We start from the raw sequence: 14,276 nt of genomic DNA, 5'->3' as shown, positions 1-14,276 counted from the left end.
CTCACAGTGTTTCTCATATTGTCAGCAAACCAATGGTATAATTGCTTGTCCATATGGTCAAGGGATGTTCTACAACATCTTCAAACTATACTCAGTTGAATCTCAGTACATACAATAGATACATTCTATAAATTTCTGTAAACATTAGTTAGCAAATAGCATTACTTCTGTGGAAAATATGGAGGATCTTTAGAGTGTCTGGTCACATTTTCCTCAACCATTCCACACATAACCACATTTCAAGTGTGCTTTTTTGTTTTTTTTTTTTTTTTTTTTTTTTTTTGGTTTTTCAAGACAGGGTTTCTCTGTGTAGCTTTGCGCCTTTCCTGGATCTCGCTCTGTAGCCCAGGCTGGCCTCGAACTCACAGAGATCCACCTGCCTCTGCCTCCCGAGTGCTGGGATTAAAGGTGTGCGCCACCACCGCCCGGCAAGTGTGCTTTGTTTTAAAGACACATTATTTGATATGTATTTTTGCTTCATTAATATCAAACCAGCTATCAACAGAACTCTGGTTTTTTTTTTTTTTTTTTTTGAGACAGGGTCTCTCTATGTAGTCCTGGCTCTCCTGGAAGTCCAAGGACAACTTTCAGGAGTCAGCCCTCTCTCCTACCACGTGTGTCCCGGGATTCCAACCAGTCACCCGGCTTTACGGCAAGCACTCTGGGCCATCTGACAGGCTGACACTGCATTTTAAAGAGGAGCATTCTCCAGCCACTCTTCAATCTCCACCGTGATCTAGAGATTCTCCCCACATCATAGGTTCTTAAAGTCCACTTGGCCACTGATTATTCCCCATGCCTCAGACATCCTTTGAAATAGTAAAACAAGCAGATATGGCTTTTTAAAAAAATTGATTTGCAGGACCTCTCTATATATTTGGACAAGAGTCTGCTGTTGGGTACATATGCTACAGTTAACTTCCTCCCCTTTGTGGCTTGCCTTTTTCTTTAATATCAGTTGAGAATGAGAGCCTTAATTTATTCATATTTACCAACTAGAGCTTTAAAACTGTGTCTGACCAAAGCCAGCCAGTGAAAATACATTTCTAAAGTCAGTAACATGAATTTACACAGGCTCTCTGGCTAAAGTTGCACATTCTTTCTTTGGAATGTTATTTCTAGAATGACATTTTTAAAACAATAAAAAAAAATTCCATTCCTTGACAAAGCATGGAAATATATCACAATATTTAATTCTGCCACTTGGTGGCGCCACAGAAAACTAACACGACTCTTACTATTCTCACAGTTTGGAGGGCAGTATTTGTTTATTAGCAAACCAAAAATACACACCTCTTCTAGTTTTCCTACAGAGAATGGGTACAGGCTGAGCTCTGCTGTCCGATTCCTGGTTTGCTCACAGATAAAAAGGGAAATTAGGCTAGTGAAGCTTTCATTTTAGATATAATCTAAATAGTCTAAAGGGCTGACCTAGCAGTCCTAGACGTATTTCCTCCATAATAAATGTAATAATATTTATTCTAAAAGACCTAAAGAAATAGAGCTGACGGTCCTCCCTCCCGACGGTTCACCTCCTTCTTTTCTCACTAGAGGCAAGCACTAACCAGCTTTCTGTGCAGCTGTCCAGTTCCTGTCTCTGTATTCTTACATGTTTTGTGTTTAAGAATAATACAAAAGGATGTGGGCAAAAAAAAAAAAAAAAAAGACAGAATACAAAATGTTAATACAAAATGTTGCTTCATGCAGGCAACACACACACACACACACACACACACACACACACAATTTTTAAATAGAATCTTGCTGTATAGCCCAGGTTGGACTGGATCTCACTGTGTAGCCCAGACTGCCCTCAAACTTGAAGTCTTCCTGCCTCAGCCTCCCGAGTGCTACAACTGCAAGCATGGCCAAATATGTCTGGTTATTTCTACTTCATATTTTAAAAATATATTTATATTATATGGCAATTTACACTTTTTTTTTTAAAAGGAAGTCCGTGTAGCCCAGGCTGGCCTGGAATTTACTAGATCTACCTGCCTCTGCCTTCTAAGTACTAGGATTAAAGGCTTACACAGCCACATCCAGTGCAGTTTACTTGTTACATTTAACTCGGTGTTTTAACATGTTGATGTTTGAATATATATGCAAATATGTACAAATTTAGTCCATTAGCTTCAACTGCCATTTTATAACTCAGCAAACATATTTTGTTTTAATTCATTCATTCATATTATTCTATCAAGAGATATGACAGGGTTACATTAATCCCTAACAGAACTGTAAAAAAAAATTTTAAAGGAAGGATGGGCGGCAGTTTTCCACCATCAGGTATCTCAAGCTATCTAATTTTAGTCGTTTTTAAACCATTAACGTTCTTTACGTCTCAAGGCGTGGCAGGCATTCTAGGAAGTTTCCCGATGGCCTCTTGGCCACGGACAATGGTTCTGATGTGCGGAGAAGGGGGTCAGGAGGGATCACGTGGCCTGTGAGGAGCGCATGGACGCGGATTTCAATGTCAAAACACCCACGACGTTATAAACCGGCGGTAGGCTTGGCACTGGACAGTGTAGAGCAAGCCTTGTAAGTCCAGATGACGGAGGAGGCAGCAGAGCACCAGCGGTCAGGCAGGCTCTTCCAAGAGGCCGCCGGCTGACGCTGGGCGGTTGCCATGGGAACCACGGGACAGGGTAGCCAGAACCCTTGCGGCTCTTAGAATGCCTCTCCTTCCGGTTCTCAGTTCCCCACACTCCCTGTCGCTCCCCGTGAACGTTCCGTCCGTCCGTTCCGCCGGCCCCCATTCTCTCTACCTCGGGACTCCCGCCCGCCCCGCGCCGGGCCGCCATCTTGACGCCCGGCCCAAGATGGCGCCTCGGACCACGGGCCGAACGCCCGGCCCAGCACAGCCCCGTCGGCCGGGCCGCCCAGGCGTGAACTGGGGCGCGGGGGGCGGGGCGGTGACGTCAAGACGCCGTCGCCCCGCCCCCGCGGCCGCCCCGCCCCCGGGCCCGCTCCGCCTTCCTCCCGCCCCGAAACCCGGAAGTGGAGGAGGAGGAGGAGGAGGAGGAGGAGGCGCGGCGGCCGAGCCGCAGAAGCTGGCTGAGCCCTGCCCAGGAGCAAGTGTGGGGTCGGGGGCGGGGGCGGGGGGCGGGGCTCAGCAGCCCGGGCAGCCCGGCCTGGACGGGGCGGGGGAGGCCATGGCCTCCGCAGAGTTGCAGGGGAAGTACCAGAAGCTGGCTCAGGAGTACTCGAAGGTACCCATCGTGGGTGGGGGAGTCAGGGGTCCCCTGGCCCTGCGGCCTCGGCTAGCCTTGGCAGCAATTCGGGACGGTGGGGGATGCTGAGGGCTCCTCCTCGCCTCTCCACCTCCTTGCTTCCACCATTACGGTGCCTCCACCTGCAGCTCCAGGGAGATAGGGCCGGGCGGTGTCTGGGTCCGTGTGCGTCTCTGCAGAAAGGAGCTGGAGTTTGATTCTTCTCGCTGGACCAGCCGGCTTGGAAGTGGGATGACAGAAATCCGGGGCTCAGTCTTTGGTGGTGGCGTGAGAGGAAGGGAGGAATGTGGGACCACCCCTTTGCTCGCTGCTTCCTCAGTTTGCCCAGCCCAGTGATGGGGAAGAGCACCATTCTCCCTTCCCGAGGGGATGGTCTAAGGATAAAGATACTTACCTGCTTCCATATCACTTGGGGAGGGTAATAGTGGGTGTCATCCGTGTAAACTGCTTTCCTGGGACGGGTGCTGTGGAATACAGATGTTTACTGGGACAGGTGCTTCAAGAATACAGATGTTGTCTCCTGTAATTTTGACAGCTCGGGTGGTGGGGCCGTGCCCCTTTTCTTGTATCTTCCTTACTGGAATGGGGCAGTGCGCTCAGCAGGCTCTCCTTATGTACAGAATTATGCAAAATAGGGACCTGGTTCTCCGTCGTGTTAGTCTTTCAGATGGTTAAACCTTTTTCTTGGATAAGGGTGGTGCAGTTTCTGGGTAGGGTTTTCTGCCTTAAGAATATTCTAGTGAAGTTATTAAAGCAGAATCTCATGCCTTTGGAAGTGATTCAGTGGTCGTATTTAATTCTCAATTATCTTGGTATTCATATAATTAATGAAAAGGTTTAGCCCCTCTTATAATTTGGAAAACCCAAAAAACCCCACCCCTTTATGATTTTATTAAGCAAGGAAACATTTAAGAAAAATGAAACCTGCACCTAAACATGAACTCTCAAGTCTTCAGCATCAGAGGGGAGCCTTTGGTGATGCTCTGCTTATCCCAGTCCTGCTGCCATGGGCAACCTCCCTTTGTATTTCCCTTTGAAATCACTGTCAGAGATAGTGAATTGTCTTTTGAGGGGGGACTTCCTTGTTTGAAAGAGCCAGAAGTTTGGAACAATTCCACATGATGAAGGAGGGTGGGTGGAGGATGGCAGTGCCCAAGTTTGCCACTACTATTTTTGGTTGAAAATGTTTCTTGCATATAAAGTAAGGGGACCGATTTCCATCTCTGGAGGGTAAACAAGCTTGAAAGGCGGGTTTCCAAATGGCCAGTGAGTAGTTCCAGAAATGCACAGAGCAGTGGCCGCGTTGCTGAAATAATTCTATCAGCTCCTGAAGTAATAAAAGAAGTTGAAAGATTTTATTCTTTGGGTATGTAAGCATAACAAACTCATGTTCCTAGGTGCACCCTGCAAACAGTGTGCCGGGGTCAGTTGAGTGATCCAGAGTTCCAGCTGCAGAATCACTTTTAATAGACTCTTCAGATATGGTATATAATTACGATATTGTATGACAAGTGATGTTCAATGCAGCACAGAGGAGAGGTCACTGGGTAAGCGTGGAAGTTACTTAGATAAGGGGAGCAGGGAAGGGTGTTGGAGAAGGTGGTAGCTCCCCATGTAAAGAAATCAGCCTGGGTTTGCTGTCCTGAGAGCCCCTTAAGATCCATGGCGGAACGTGATGAAAGGGGGTGGGTCAGATCATGAAGGTTGTGGATTTTGTCAGGTAAGATGTGTGCAGTGGGAATAAGGTCCATCCATCTATCTGTACTTACTAGTGTGTGTATGCGTGTGTGTGGTGGTCAGGAGATAGCTTTTGGGAGTTGATTTTCTTCTCCATCTTGTAGGTTCCAGGATTTGAACTTAGATCATCAGGGTTGGTAACAAGTGCCATTAATGACTGAGTCATCTTGCCATCTTCCAGAGGGAGTGGTAGTATGTTTGGGAAGGAAGCTGGTAACTATATGGTAGATAGGTTGAAATAGGGATTTAGGTTGTTGGACCACACTGGGAAGAAAATGTAGGATTAAGTAAAGCTAGTGACTGGAATGGAGAGGAGTTTTGATTTAAAAATAACTTTTAGCTTACTCTTTTTTGAGGGCCTGCTTTGTTTATAGCACCAGACTCAGCAAAGACATGAAGAGAGCATATGCCATTCCTCCTTGGGTCTTCCTTCAGGACTTGGTGTCGGTAGAGTTCTGAGGTGAAGGGTTGTCAAGGATTGACCGTACTACCCAAGGAGGGTCAGGTGGGAGCAAAGGGGCGTTTTAAAATGTAGACTTAGAATTTAGGGATGCAGGACATGTTAAAAGTTGCATGTTTCATATGTTAGTTTGAGGAGATGTTGAAGATAATTGCTGAAAAATTTTTAATGGAGATGAACTCGCTAAAAATGGAGGCAAAAACTAGTTCTTTTAAATATTCCTATGAAGTGGGTATGGGGAACACCTGTAGGAATGATGTGCCAGGAAGAGGAGCCACTAAGGCTGGACTTGGGGGTCATTTCTCCTGCTGGGCCAGATCATCTCATTCTTTTGTTTGCACTGTCATGGACATTTCTGAACATAGAAATATAGAGGCTGGGTGAGGTGGCTCAAACCTGAGGCAGGGGGATTGCTGTGAGTTCTCTATATAGACCAGCCTTGGCCTACATAGAGAATTCCAGGCTAGCTAGCCTGTGCTACAACGTAAGACCTTGTCTCAAACACACCACACACACACACATGCACACTACACACACACACACACACACACACACACACACACACACACACACAATGTTCACACGTAGGCAGATACTGGTCAAAGACTTCTTTCCTGTCTCAATTCTAGTGCAAAGCAATTTCTGGATTAGTCTCTACCCTTGACGGCCTTGTGCCCACTGAAAAGGTATTTTACCTTTTTACTGCCTTCCTGGGTACACAGATTGTGGGCTGATACTGAAATCTACTTGCATTGTTCTTCTACCTTATTTAGGATGCTAAGGAAAAAGATCTCCTGTTACTATGGAAAAGGAGAGAAGCAGGCAGGATTCCGGAACCAGGACATTTGCATTCCTCCCCATCCCCTCTGAGCAGATCTCAGCCTGTGCTGGGGGAGGGGGGTTCTTTCCTTACTCAATAGCATGGGCAGATATTTTCCCTTGAGAATTTTTTTTTTCAAGAGTGATGTTAGTTTTGGAATAACATCGCAATGAAACACATGCAGAAGTAAACTATGGGAGTATTCAGAGAGACTGGGGTAAGGTAAAGTTCTCAATGACAGAAATACAGAGGATTACAGCAGATTTTTTTAAAAAATACTTTTTCATTCTTTGACGATTTCATATACGTATGCAGTGTATCTAGATCATATCTGTCCCCACTCCCTTCTTCCTCTCCTTCTGGTCCCCAAACACGTCCCCCTTGTATCTTCTTGTCTTTTGAGTCCTCACTGAGTCCAGTTAGAGCTGCCTGCACGCACAAGGTGCTGGACCATTCATTGGAGCCCAAGCATCCTAATAGGATCCATTGCCCCAAAGAAAATTGACTCCCTTGATGGCCTTCCCCCTCAGCCATCAGTTGCCAGTAACTTCTCAGCTGGGGTTGAGGCTTTGGGAGTCCCTCCCTTAAGCTTCTTAAATAACTGTGGAGGGAGACTGAGAATATTGTTAGACCAGAGCAGTGGTGGAGACCAGGGCAGTGGAAAGTTGTAAGGAGAGCATGTTGCTAAAACAAAGGGTTCCAGAAGGATCAGTGTAAATGGAGATGAAGACCCCAGTGGACAGTTGAAATCATGGGAGGCTGACCACAGCTTCAGTAGTTCTGGGGAAGGAAAAGATCTGTCTAGGTTGGTTTTCAGAGGGTTTTTGAAGTGGGCAGGTAAAAATGCAAGCCACTTCTCTGAGATGTGAGGGAAAGCTAATGAAGGCCCAGCTCCCACATTATATATTATAAATAAAAGACCATACGGTGCTCACCCTTTCCTTTGCCATTGTTGCTCTCGTGATTCTCTGGTGTATCTGATGAAGAAAAGAGGTGAAGAATGCTATTCCTGTTGTTTTATTCCAGCCTGCTTTCCTTGAAAGAGCACTTTTGCCTGGCACCATGGTATGTGCTTGAACAGGGTTCGGGATCTTCCCAGTACTGATGCTGAGTCTAAGCCTCAGTTCTACACCATTTGAGGATGGGGTAGAAATACAGACTCCTGAATCTCCCCTGGACCTGCGGAATCTGAAACCAGCAGTGGGACCCAGCAGCGGGACCCAGCAGCGGGACCCAGCAGTCTGTGTGGTGGCAAACCTCCGTGGTTTGAATGCACACTGTATTAGTAAACTGTTGCCACAGCAGCGTTCCCCAGGAAGCAGGTGACCTGGATAAGGCTTAGTTAGCTCCCTGCTTTGGAGGGTCAGAGTCCAGATGGAGTAGTACAGACTCAGTGTGAGCACCTGCTCGGCACGTGGTGAACGCAGCGGCAGGGTCTTTAGAGGAGCAGAGGAAAAACCAGGTTTGCATTCCTTTGAGGCCTCATGACCTGGGAACCTCTTGCCAGACCCACTTCTTAATGTCCATAGCACCCCCAAAAAACAACAGCAACAACAACAAAACCGGCCTACCCTAGACACCAGCTTTTACGTATGACCTTTAGGGGACATTTAATCTCTAAACCTGAACACATGATAAACTTTGAGGATCATCTTTCAAAGAATGTTATCAGTAAAATAGCCTTTGTTCTGATAAGTTACCTTTTCAAAGCTCTTTGCAGTCTTCAGAACCAGCAGGGAAGCCAAACACTATTTTCCTAGCAGTTTATTTTGCAACTGATGCGCCTGCTTATGAAGAGGGATGGCCTTTGGGAACCTTTCAGCCGTGTTTCCTGGTACAGAGCTACTTGGGGAAGGGCCAGGTTGGGTCCAGTTTGCTCTGGGATGATGAGGCTTGGTGGAACCTGATGAATCACCAGCTCTAAGAGAAATAGCCTTGGTCTGGATTGCATGAAAATCCAGTACCAGTTTTCCCTGCTCTTTGTTGTTGTTTTCGAGACAGGGTTTCCCTGTGTAGTACCCTTGGCAGTCCTGGAGCTCACTCTGTAGACCAGGCTGGCCTCGAACTCACAGAGATCCGCCGGCCTCTGCCTCCCGAGTGCTGGGATTAAAGGTGTGTGCCACCACGCCCGGCCCATTTCTTTATAATCTTGATGTGTAGGTTTCAGTGGCCAAAGTGGGACAGCTCTGTGTTTGGTGCTGTGGGAAGAGCTTTGCATGAGGAGGGAGTGCTCTTTTTCCTTGCTGTCCAGTAGGGCGGCCTGTGTGGAAATTAATTTACATTTATTTATTTATTTATTTGTTGTGTGTGCGTGCGTCAGTGTATGTGTGTGCATGGGTACACATGCATGTACCACAGCAGATGTGTGGAAATCAACTCTTACTTATTTATTTATTTATTTATTTATTTATTTATTTATTTATTTATTTGTGTGTGTGTGTGAGAGAGAGAGAGACAGAAAGAGAGAGAGAGAGAGAGAGAGAGAGAGAGAGAGAGAGAGAGAGAGAGAGTATGTGTGTACATGGGTACACACGCATGCATGTGCCACAGTGGATGTGTGGAGGTCAGAGGATGGCGTATAGCTTTCAGTTCTTTCCTACCATGTGGGTTCCTGAGATGGAGTTGGGGTCGTCAGATTTGGTAGCAAGAACCCTTACTGACTGAAGCATCTCACCAGTCCCATGTCTAGAAGCTTAGCACTCAAAGACAAAGCTAGCAAGGCTGAGGCATTGAACTTTAGATTTCATTTAATCTTAACTAATTATAAAAGCTGCGCACATGGCTCGTAGCTACCCTGTTGGACATCGATCGTTGAAACCCTGGCTTTGCACCTCACATGTGTCTTAGTCAGTGGAACACTCCTCTCCACAACCTCCCCGCCCAAGACAAGTTCTGGCCCAGTCCGGCCAGGATGAGGCCTGAAATTCGCTCCCAAGCTGCCGTCGTAGCTATCCAAAGACCAAATGTTCTAGAAAAGACAAGGTCTGGCTCACTCTTCTCCTCTGCCTGAGCTGAGGGGCCGCTAACTGGCAGGGCTTGCTCGTGGGAGTTTTGTCTTAGCCCATTTTCTTTCATGAAGATGGGGCCAGAAGAAAGGGTTCCACCTGAAGGCGTGCCTGAGAGGAGGCGTTTCCTTTACCAGACAAAATAAGCCCTGCTCCCCAGTGGTCCACAGTCTGTACCTGCCCCAGTTTTGTACTTCTGAGGTAGGAAGACTCAGTAAGTCAGAGAGAGACCAGCATTGTTGGGAGTAGGTTAGACTGTGTCAGATGTAAGGACTGGATTGAGTTTTGGGATCCTGGCCAGACACTGTTCCTGGGACCTGCACAAAGCTTTAGTATTTACAAACTGTCCGTCGGGGTTGTGATGAGGTTTAGGGTTGTCTTCTACGCACATTGTTTTGTGATGAAGAAAAGCTGTATATTTAAAGTTCATTTTATAGGGCTGTAAACCATTTGTAAATGTCAGAATGTCTCCTGCATCAAAGTAGCCGCGGAAGAACGGTTCTGCCATAGACCACGGCTGGGGCTTACATGGGAAGAGCCACGTGCGTGACTCATTTCTTCTCCTCAGAGCCTTCTGGTCATTGTGGTTGTGAAGTCACCCAGCCCTCTCTCGGGCCTGTGGTCCTAACAGAGGTTGTCAGATGACATGTGGGGTCATAGCTGGCTTATGGCCACTCTCGGCTTAATGCCCAGCAGGACGCGGGGAAGTGCCTTGGGAAGGGACTGCAAGCGATGGCGTCGTCTTACTGCCGCTACATTTAGCACCCCTACAGGAGTTTATTTGAATAATTAGCTAAATATTTATTGAGTTCTTTATCCACGGCATTGATCTTTCGTTGTGAGCAGGATTTATACAGAAGTGTATACTATGATTTCTCCCATGAAGAGGTTTACATTGGTATGTTAGAGATGCAGACAGAAACATACAGAAACTAGTAACTGTAAACTTTCCAGGTTTAAAAAGTAAAGTTAAGACAAAACACAGACAAAACCGTTTACTAGTTACCAAAGGAACCGAGGAGCAAGCTCACTGTGGGTCCCAGAAGGTGGGTAAGAAAAGATTACGGCAGGAATAGAGCCAGAAGTGATAAGTGGCCTCGCAGAACCGTTAGGGTTTGCTTGGCCACAGTGAAGGAGAGCCAGGCTCTCAGCGTTGAGATGAACCCAATCAGGATCTGGGTGGGCAGTGAGAAGAGGTTTTTAAAAGACTGCGGAGGGGCACTGAGGGATACTGCTCCTCCACCCGACCTCACCCAAGAGCTGCCGCGGCTGGGCACCAGGCTGTGCTGTCTTTAGGGCCGTTTCCTGTGTGACGGAGACGGCAGGGCAGTTGCTTCTCGATCGCATCAATGTGAATCAGCCTCCGTACCTGTCTCCGACAAGTGTTGGTGTCTGGGTGCAGTCATGTGACGATCTAAAACAGAAACAGGTGGAGAATGTGGGCTGGACGGAGCAGGAGTCGGAAGGACCCGACTGGGCGTGGCTTTCAGGGTTTACTAGCTGCACTAGTGACTAGCACTACTCAGTAGTACTGGCGTGCAGAGAGCGTCCAGGGCTACTAACCGTAGTGCCTCTGGTCTTCACTGTTCTAGACAAGTATTTCTAATGGGAATTTTGTTATTAGTTTCACAGAAGCCACACTTTGAGTTGCCAGTTTAGCAAGCAGTGTTTCCCAAGGGAAAATGCAGATCCTTTTTGTTGTAATCGGTGAGACTGGATGCCACACGGTCACTTGAAAACTCCCCCTTTAACAGTTTAACGAATTGGTCTGTTCAGTTTGTTCCAAATAGTCTTCACTATATCTTAGAAATGAACAATAAGATTTTATTATGTTTTAAGTTTTTTCTGCCGTTCTGATGGAACAGGAAGTGATGAGGTCAAGCAGTCACTAGGAACTTATAAATACCACACAGAGAAGATATGCTAACCCACAGTTAGTCGGAAATGACACCTAGAGACCGAAGTGGGTGTGGTAATCCCAGTGTTTGGAGGTGGAGGTCGGAGGAGCAGGGGTTCAAGGCCATCTTCAGTTATAGGCAAGTTCCACGCCAGCCTGGACTACACGATACTCTATTGCTATTTTCTGGCAGTGTGATTTGAAAGTTTTCACCCTGCTAGGCGGGTAGTTCATTGTCCGCAGAGGTGTCTATCACTTAGGAAGTAGAAAGCTACATAATGGAAGTCAATATTAAAGCAGTGCTTCCCTTCTTGGACTTTTAGAGCAGAGGTTACCAGACTTTTTCTGTAAAGAGCTAAATAGTAAATAATTTAGTCCCGAGATGCTGTGACCTCTGATGCAGTTGCCCATCGCTTCCACTGTGTGTGGTACATAAATAAAGGAGTAAGTATGGCTGCATGCCAAGAAAAGCTCAAATGAGGTGGCAGGCATCTGGATCTCAGACCTTAGTTTGCCAAGTCCTTTAGAAAAAAGAAAGAATTACCTGGGCGATGGTGGCGCACACCTTTAATCCCAGCCCTCAGGAGGCAGAGGCAGGCGGAATTCTGTGAGTTCGAGGCCAGTCTGTTCTACAGAGTGAGTTCCAGGACAGCCAGGGCTACACAGAGAAACCTTGTCTCCAAAAACATTATTATCAACAATAATGACAACAAAACCAAAACAACAACAAAAAAGAATTAGATTTTTTATAATTTTATTTCTGGAAATTTTGTGTATTTGTCTATGTGGCATATGCTGTATGTGTTTGGGTACCCTTGGAGGCCAGAGGGCATTGGATCCTTTGGAAAGTGGAGTTATCAGGGGCTATGACTCACCTGACCTGGGCCCTGGGAACCAGGAACCTGGGTCCTCTGGAAGAGTAGCAAGAGCTCTTAACTGCAGAGTTACATCTTAAAAATTTTATGCCTACACTTTTGAAAAAAGTGACAAAATACAATACAATATTGCTAATTATCTTAAAATGTTTTAGCATTCCTTTTAAATTAGATACATTTTAGAGAGACATATGTATCAGTCTATTTGTACACATGTGTGAGCAGGTGCAGATGTGGAGGCCGGAAGAGGACGTCAGGTGTCCTGTGGCACTCTCCGTGTGCCTTTGAGACAGTCTCGCGCTTGCATCTCCTTAGCTGACCAGAGGCCAGCAGACCCCAGCCACCCTCCTTCTCTGCCCTCCCTCAGAATTGAGGGTACAGTGAGTGGGGGTGCCTGGCTTGTTATGTGCATGTTGGGATCCGAACGCTGGTCCTTGCAATTGTACAGCATCCTTGCAGTCCTAGAGTTTTGTTTTTGAGACATGGTCTGACCCTATAGCCCACTTAGGCCGCCCTGGAACTCACTGTTGTACAACAGGCTGGTCTCATACTCAAGACACTCTTCCTGCCTCAGCCGCCTGTGGCTTGGGAGTACTGGTGTGAGCCACCACCCGGGCAAACAGTAAATTCTTTGCAAACAGCAGCTCTATCTTGTATTCCTTCCCTCTCTCATATCCTTTAGCAGAATGTCATAGATGGGCAAACACACCTTAAAGAACAGTCTCTGTGAGTCCGTTTTCGTCATGAGATCGCCGCTTCCCTCTGCAGAACACTGTCCAAGGAGCTCTCGTGTAGTTTCCTCTCCGGTCTCACCGTGTCCTAGGAAAGAAGGGAGTAGGGTGGATGTGTTCGCTCCTAGTGCAGCTGTGTGGCTGGAGCTCGGCCGTCTAAGTGCGGACCCCGTTTATATTGCCTAGTAAGCAGTGGGACCTGGGTTCCGATGTGCTCCCGCTGTAGCTGTGAGCTGTGCCTCTTCACGTCCCTTTGGGAAAGATGCTTGTCTTTTCTTTCTAATCTTAAACTTCCCGTTTTGTTTTAAATCCCCCAAGAAGATTTAGCATTCAGTATTCCCATTTTCTGGGCACAGAACAGAGTCACCTCTGTTTTTTCTCAGGAGACAGATCTGAGCTGGGCAGGGATAGAATTTTAATTAATTCATTCATTAAACTTGAGGCAGGGTCTTCCTGCAAACTAGTCCAGCCTCAAGCTTGCTCTGCAGCCCAGGCTGCCCTTGATCTTGTGACCCTCGATCCCCAGCCACTAAGGTTGTGGGATCTGGGAGCCAGCAATACCTGGTGAAATAGATTTTTTTAAGCTCATAGATAAATGATCCCATTTCAGTTTCTCAGAGGAAACGGCTGTTCGGGGTCTGTGTTGAGCTCCGGCCACACTGGGTTCGTGTTTACACCCACTGTGCTGTGTCCTTTGCTGAGAACACTTCCTCTTACTGTGGAGAGGGTTTGACCCTCCAGAGCCGGCCTGTGGTGGTCACACAGCTGTAGGCACAAGTGGAAAATTACCTGCTGCTTTACTTTATTTGATAAATAACATGACAGGGCCAGGGATGGCCCAGCAAGTCATGGCAGGTGGGCTTGCTGACAAGCTCGATACACACACACACACACATACTCACCCATACACACACACACACACACACTCACCCATACACACACACACACACACACACACACACACACACTCACCCATATACACACACACACACACATACTCACCCATACACACACACACACACACACACACACACACACACTCACCCATACACACACACACACACACACACACACATACTCACCCATATACACACACACACAAACTCACCCATACACACACACACACACACACACACACACACACACACACACCACAGAGTAAATAACTGTGATACAGTGACACATTTTAAAAGGTAACTGTGGGGGGAAAAGCTCAAGTTGTACCTTGTTACCCAAGGAGAAGGTCCATCGTACCAGCCTACCTTTCTCTCTCAGCTCTGTGGAACAGAGTTGGCATGGTAACAGTGGAGTCAGAACTGCCGGGCTCCTCATCTCAGGAGGCCATCTTGCTCTTCTGTGACTTGGTGTCCTTATCTCTCAAGTGGAGATGAGGTCACCACCGTGTGATGTCACACATGGAAGGCACTTGGGATGTAATGCAAGGGGATGTGTGTGTGTGTGTGAAGGCCAGAGAACAAGCTCAGCATTACTCCTCAGGTGCTGTGGAGACAGGGTCTC

At 47.0% G+C, this 14,276-nt stretch overlaps 1 protein-coding gene across 1 annotated transcript in view; it reads left to right on the top strand.

Moving 5' to 3' along the window:
• Positions 1-2,975: 2,975 nt before the first annotated feature.
• The window catches only part of Ppp1r21 (protein phosphatase 1 regulatory subunit 21), a 64,469-nt gene continuing 53,168 nt past the window's right edge, over positions 2,976-14,276 (top strand). Inside the window, exon 1 of the mRNA XM_028893063.2 lies at positions 2,976-3,212. Within this exon, the coding sequence (XP_028748896.1) occupies positions 3,156-3,212 (57 nt within the window). The 5' untranslated portion in view covers positions 2,976-3,155. The remainder of the gene's footprint in view (positions 3,213-14,276) is intronic.

This window comes from Peromyscus leucopus, chromosome 22, assembly GCF_004664715.2.
Source record: "Peromyscus leucopus breed LL Stock chromosome 22, UCI_PerLeu_2.1, whole genome shotgun sequence".
Lineage (NCBI taxonomy): Eukaryota > Metazoa > Chordata > Mammalia > Rodentia > Cricetidae > Peromyscus > Peromyscus leucopus.
This window is presented reverse-complemented; position numbering and strand designations above follow the sequence as displayed.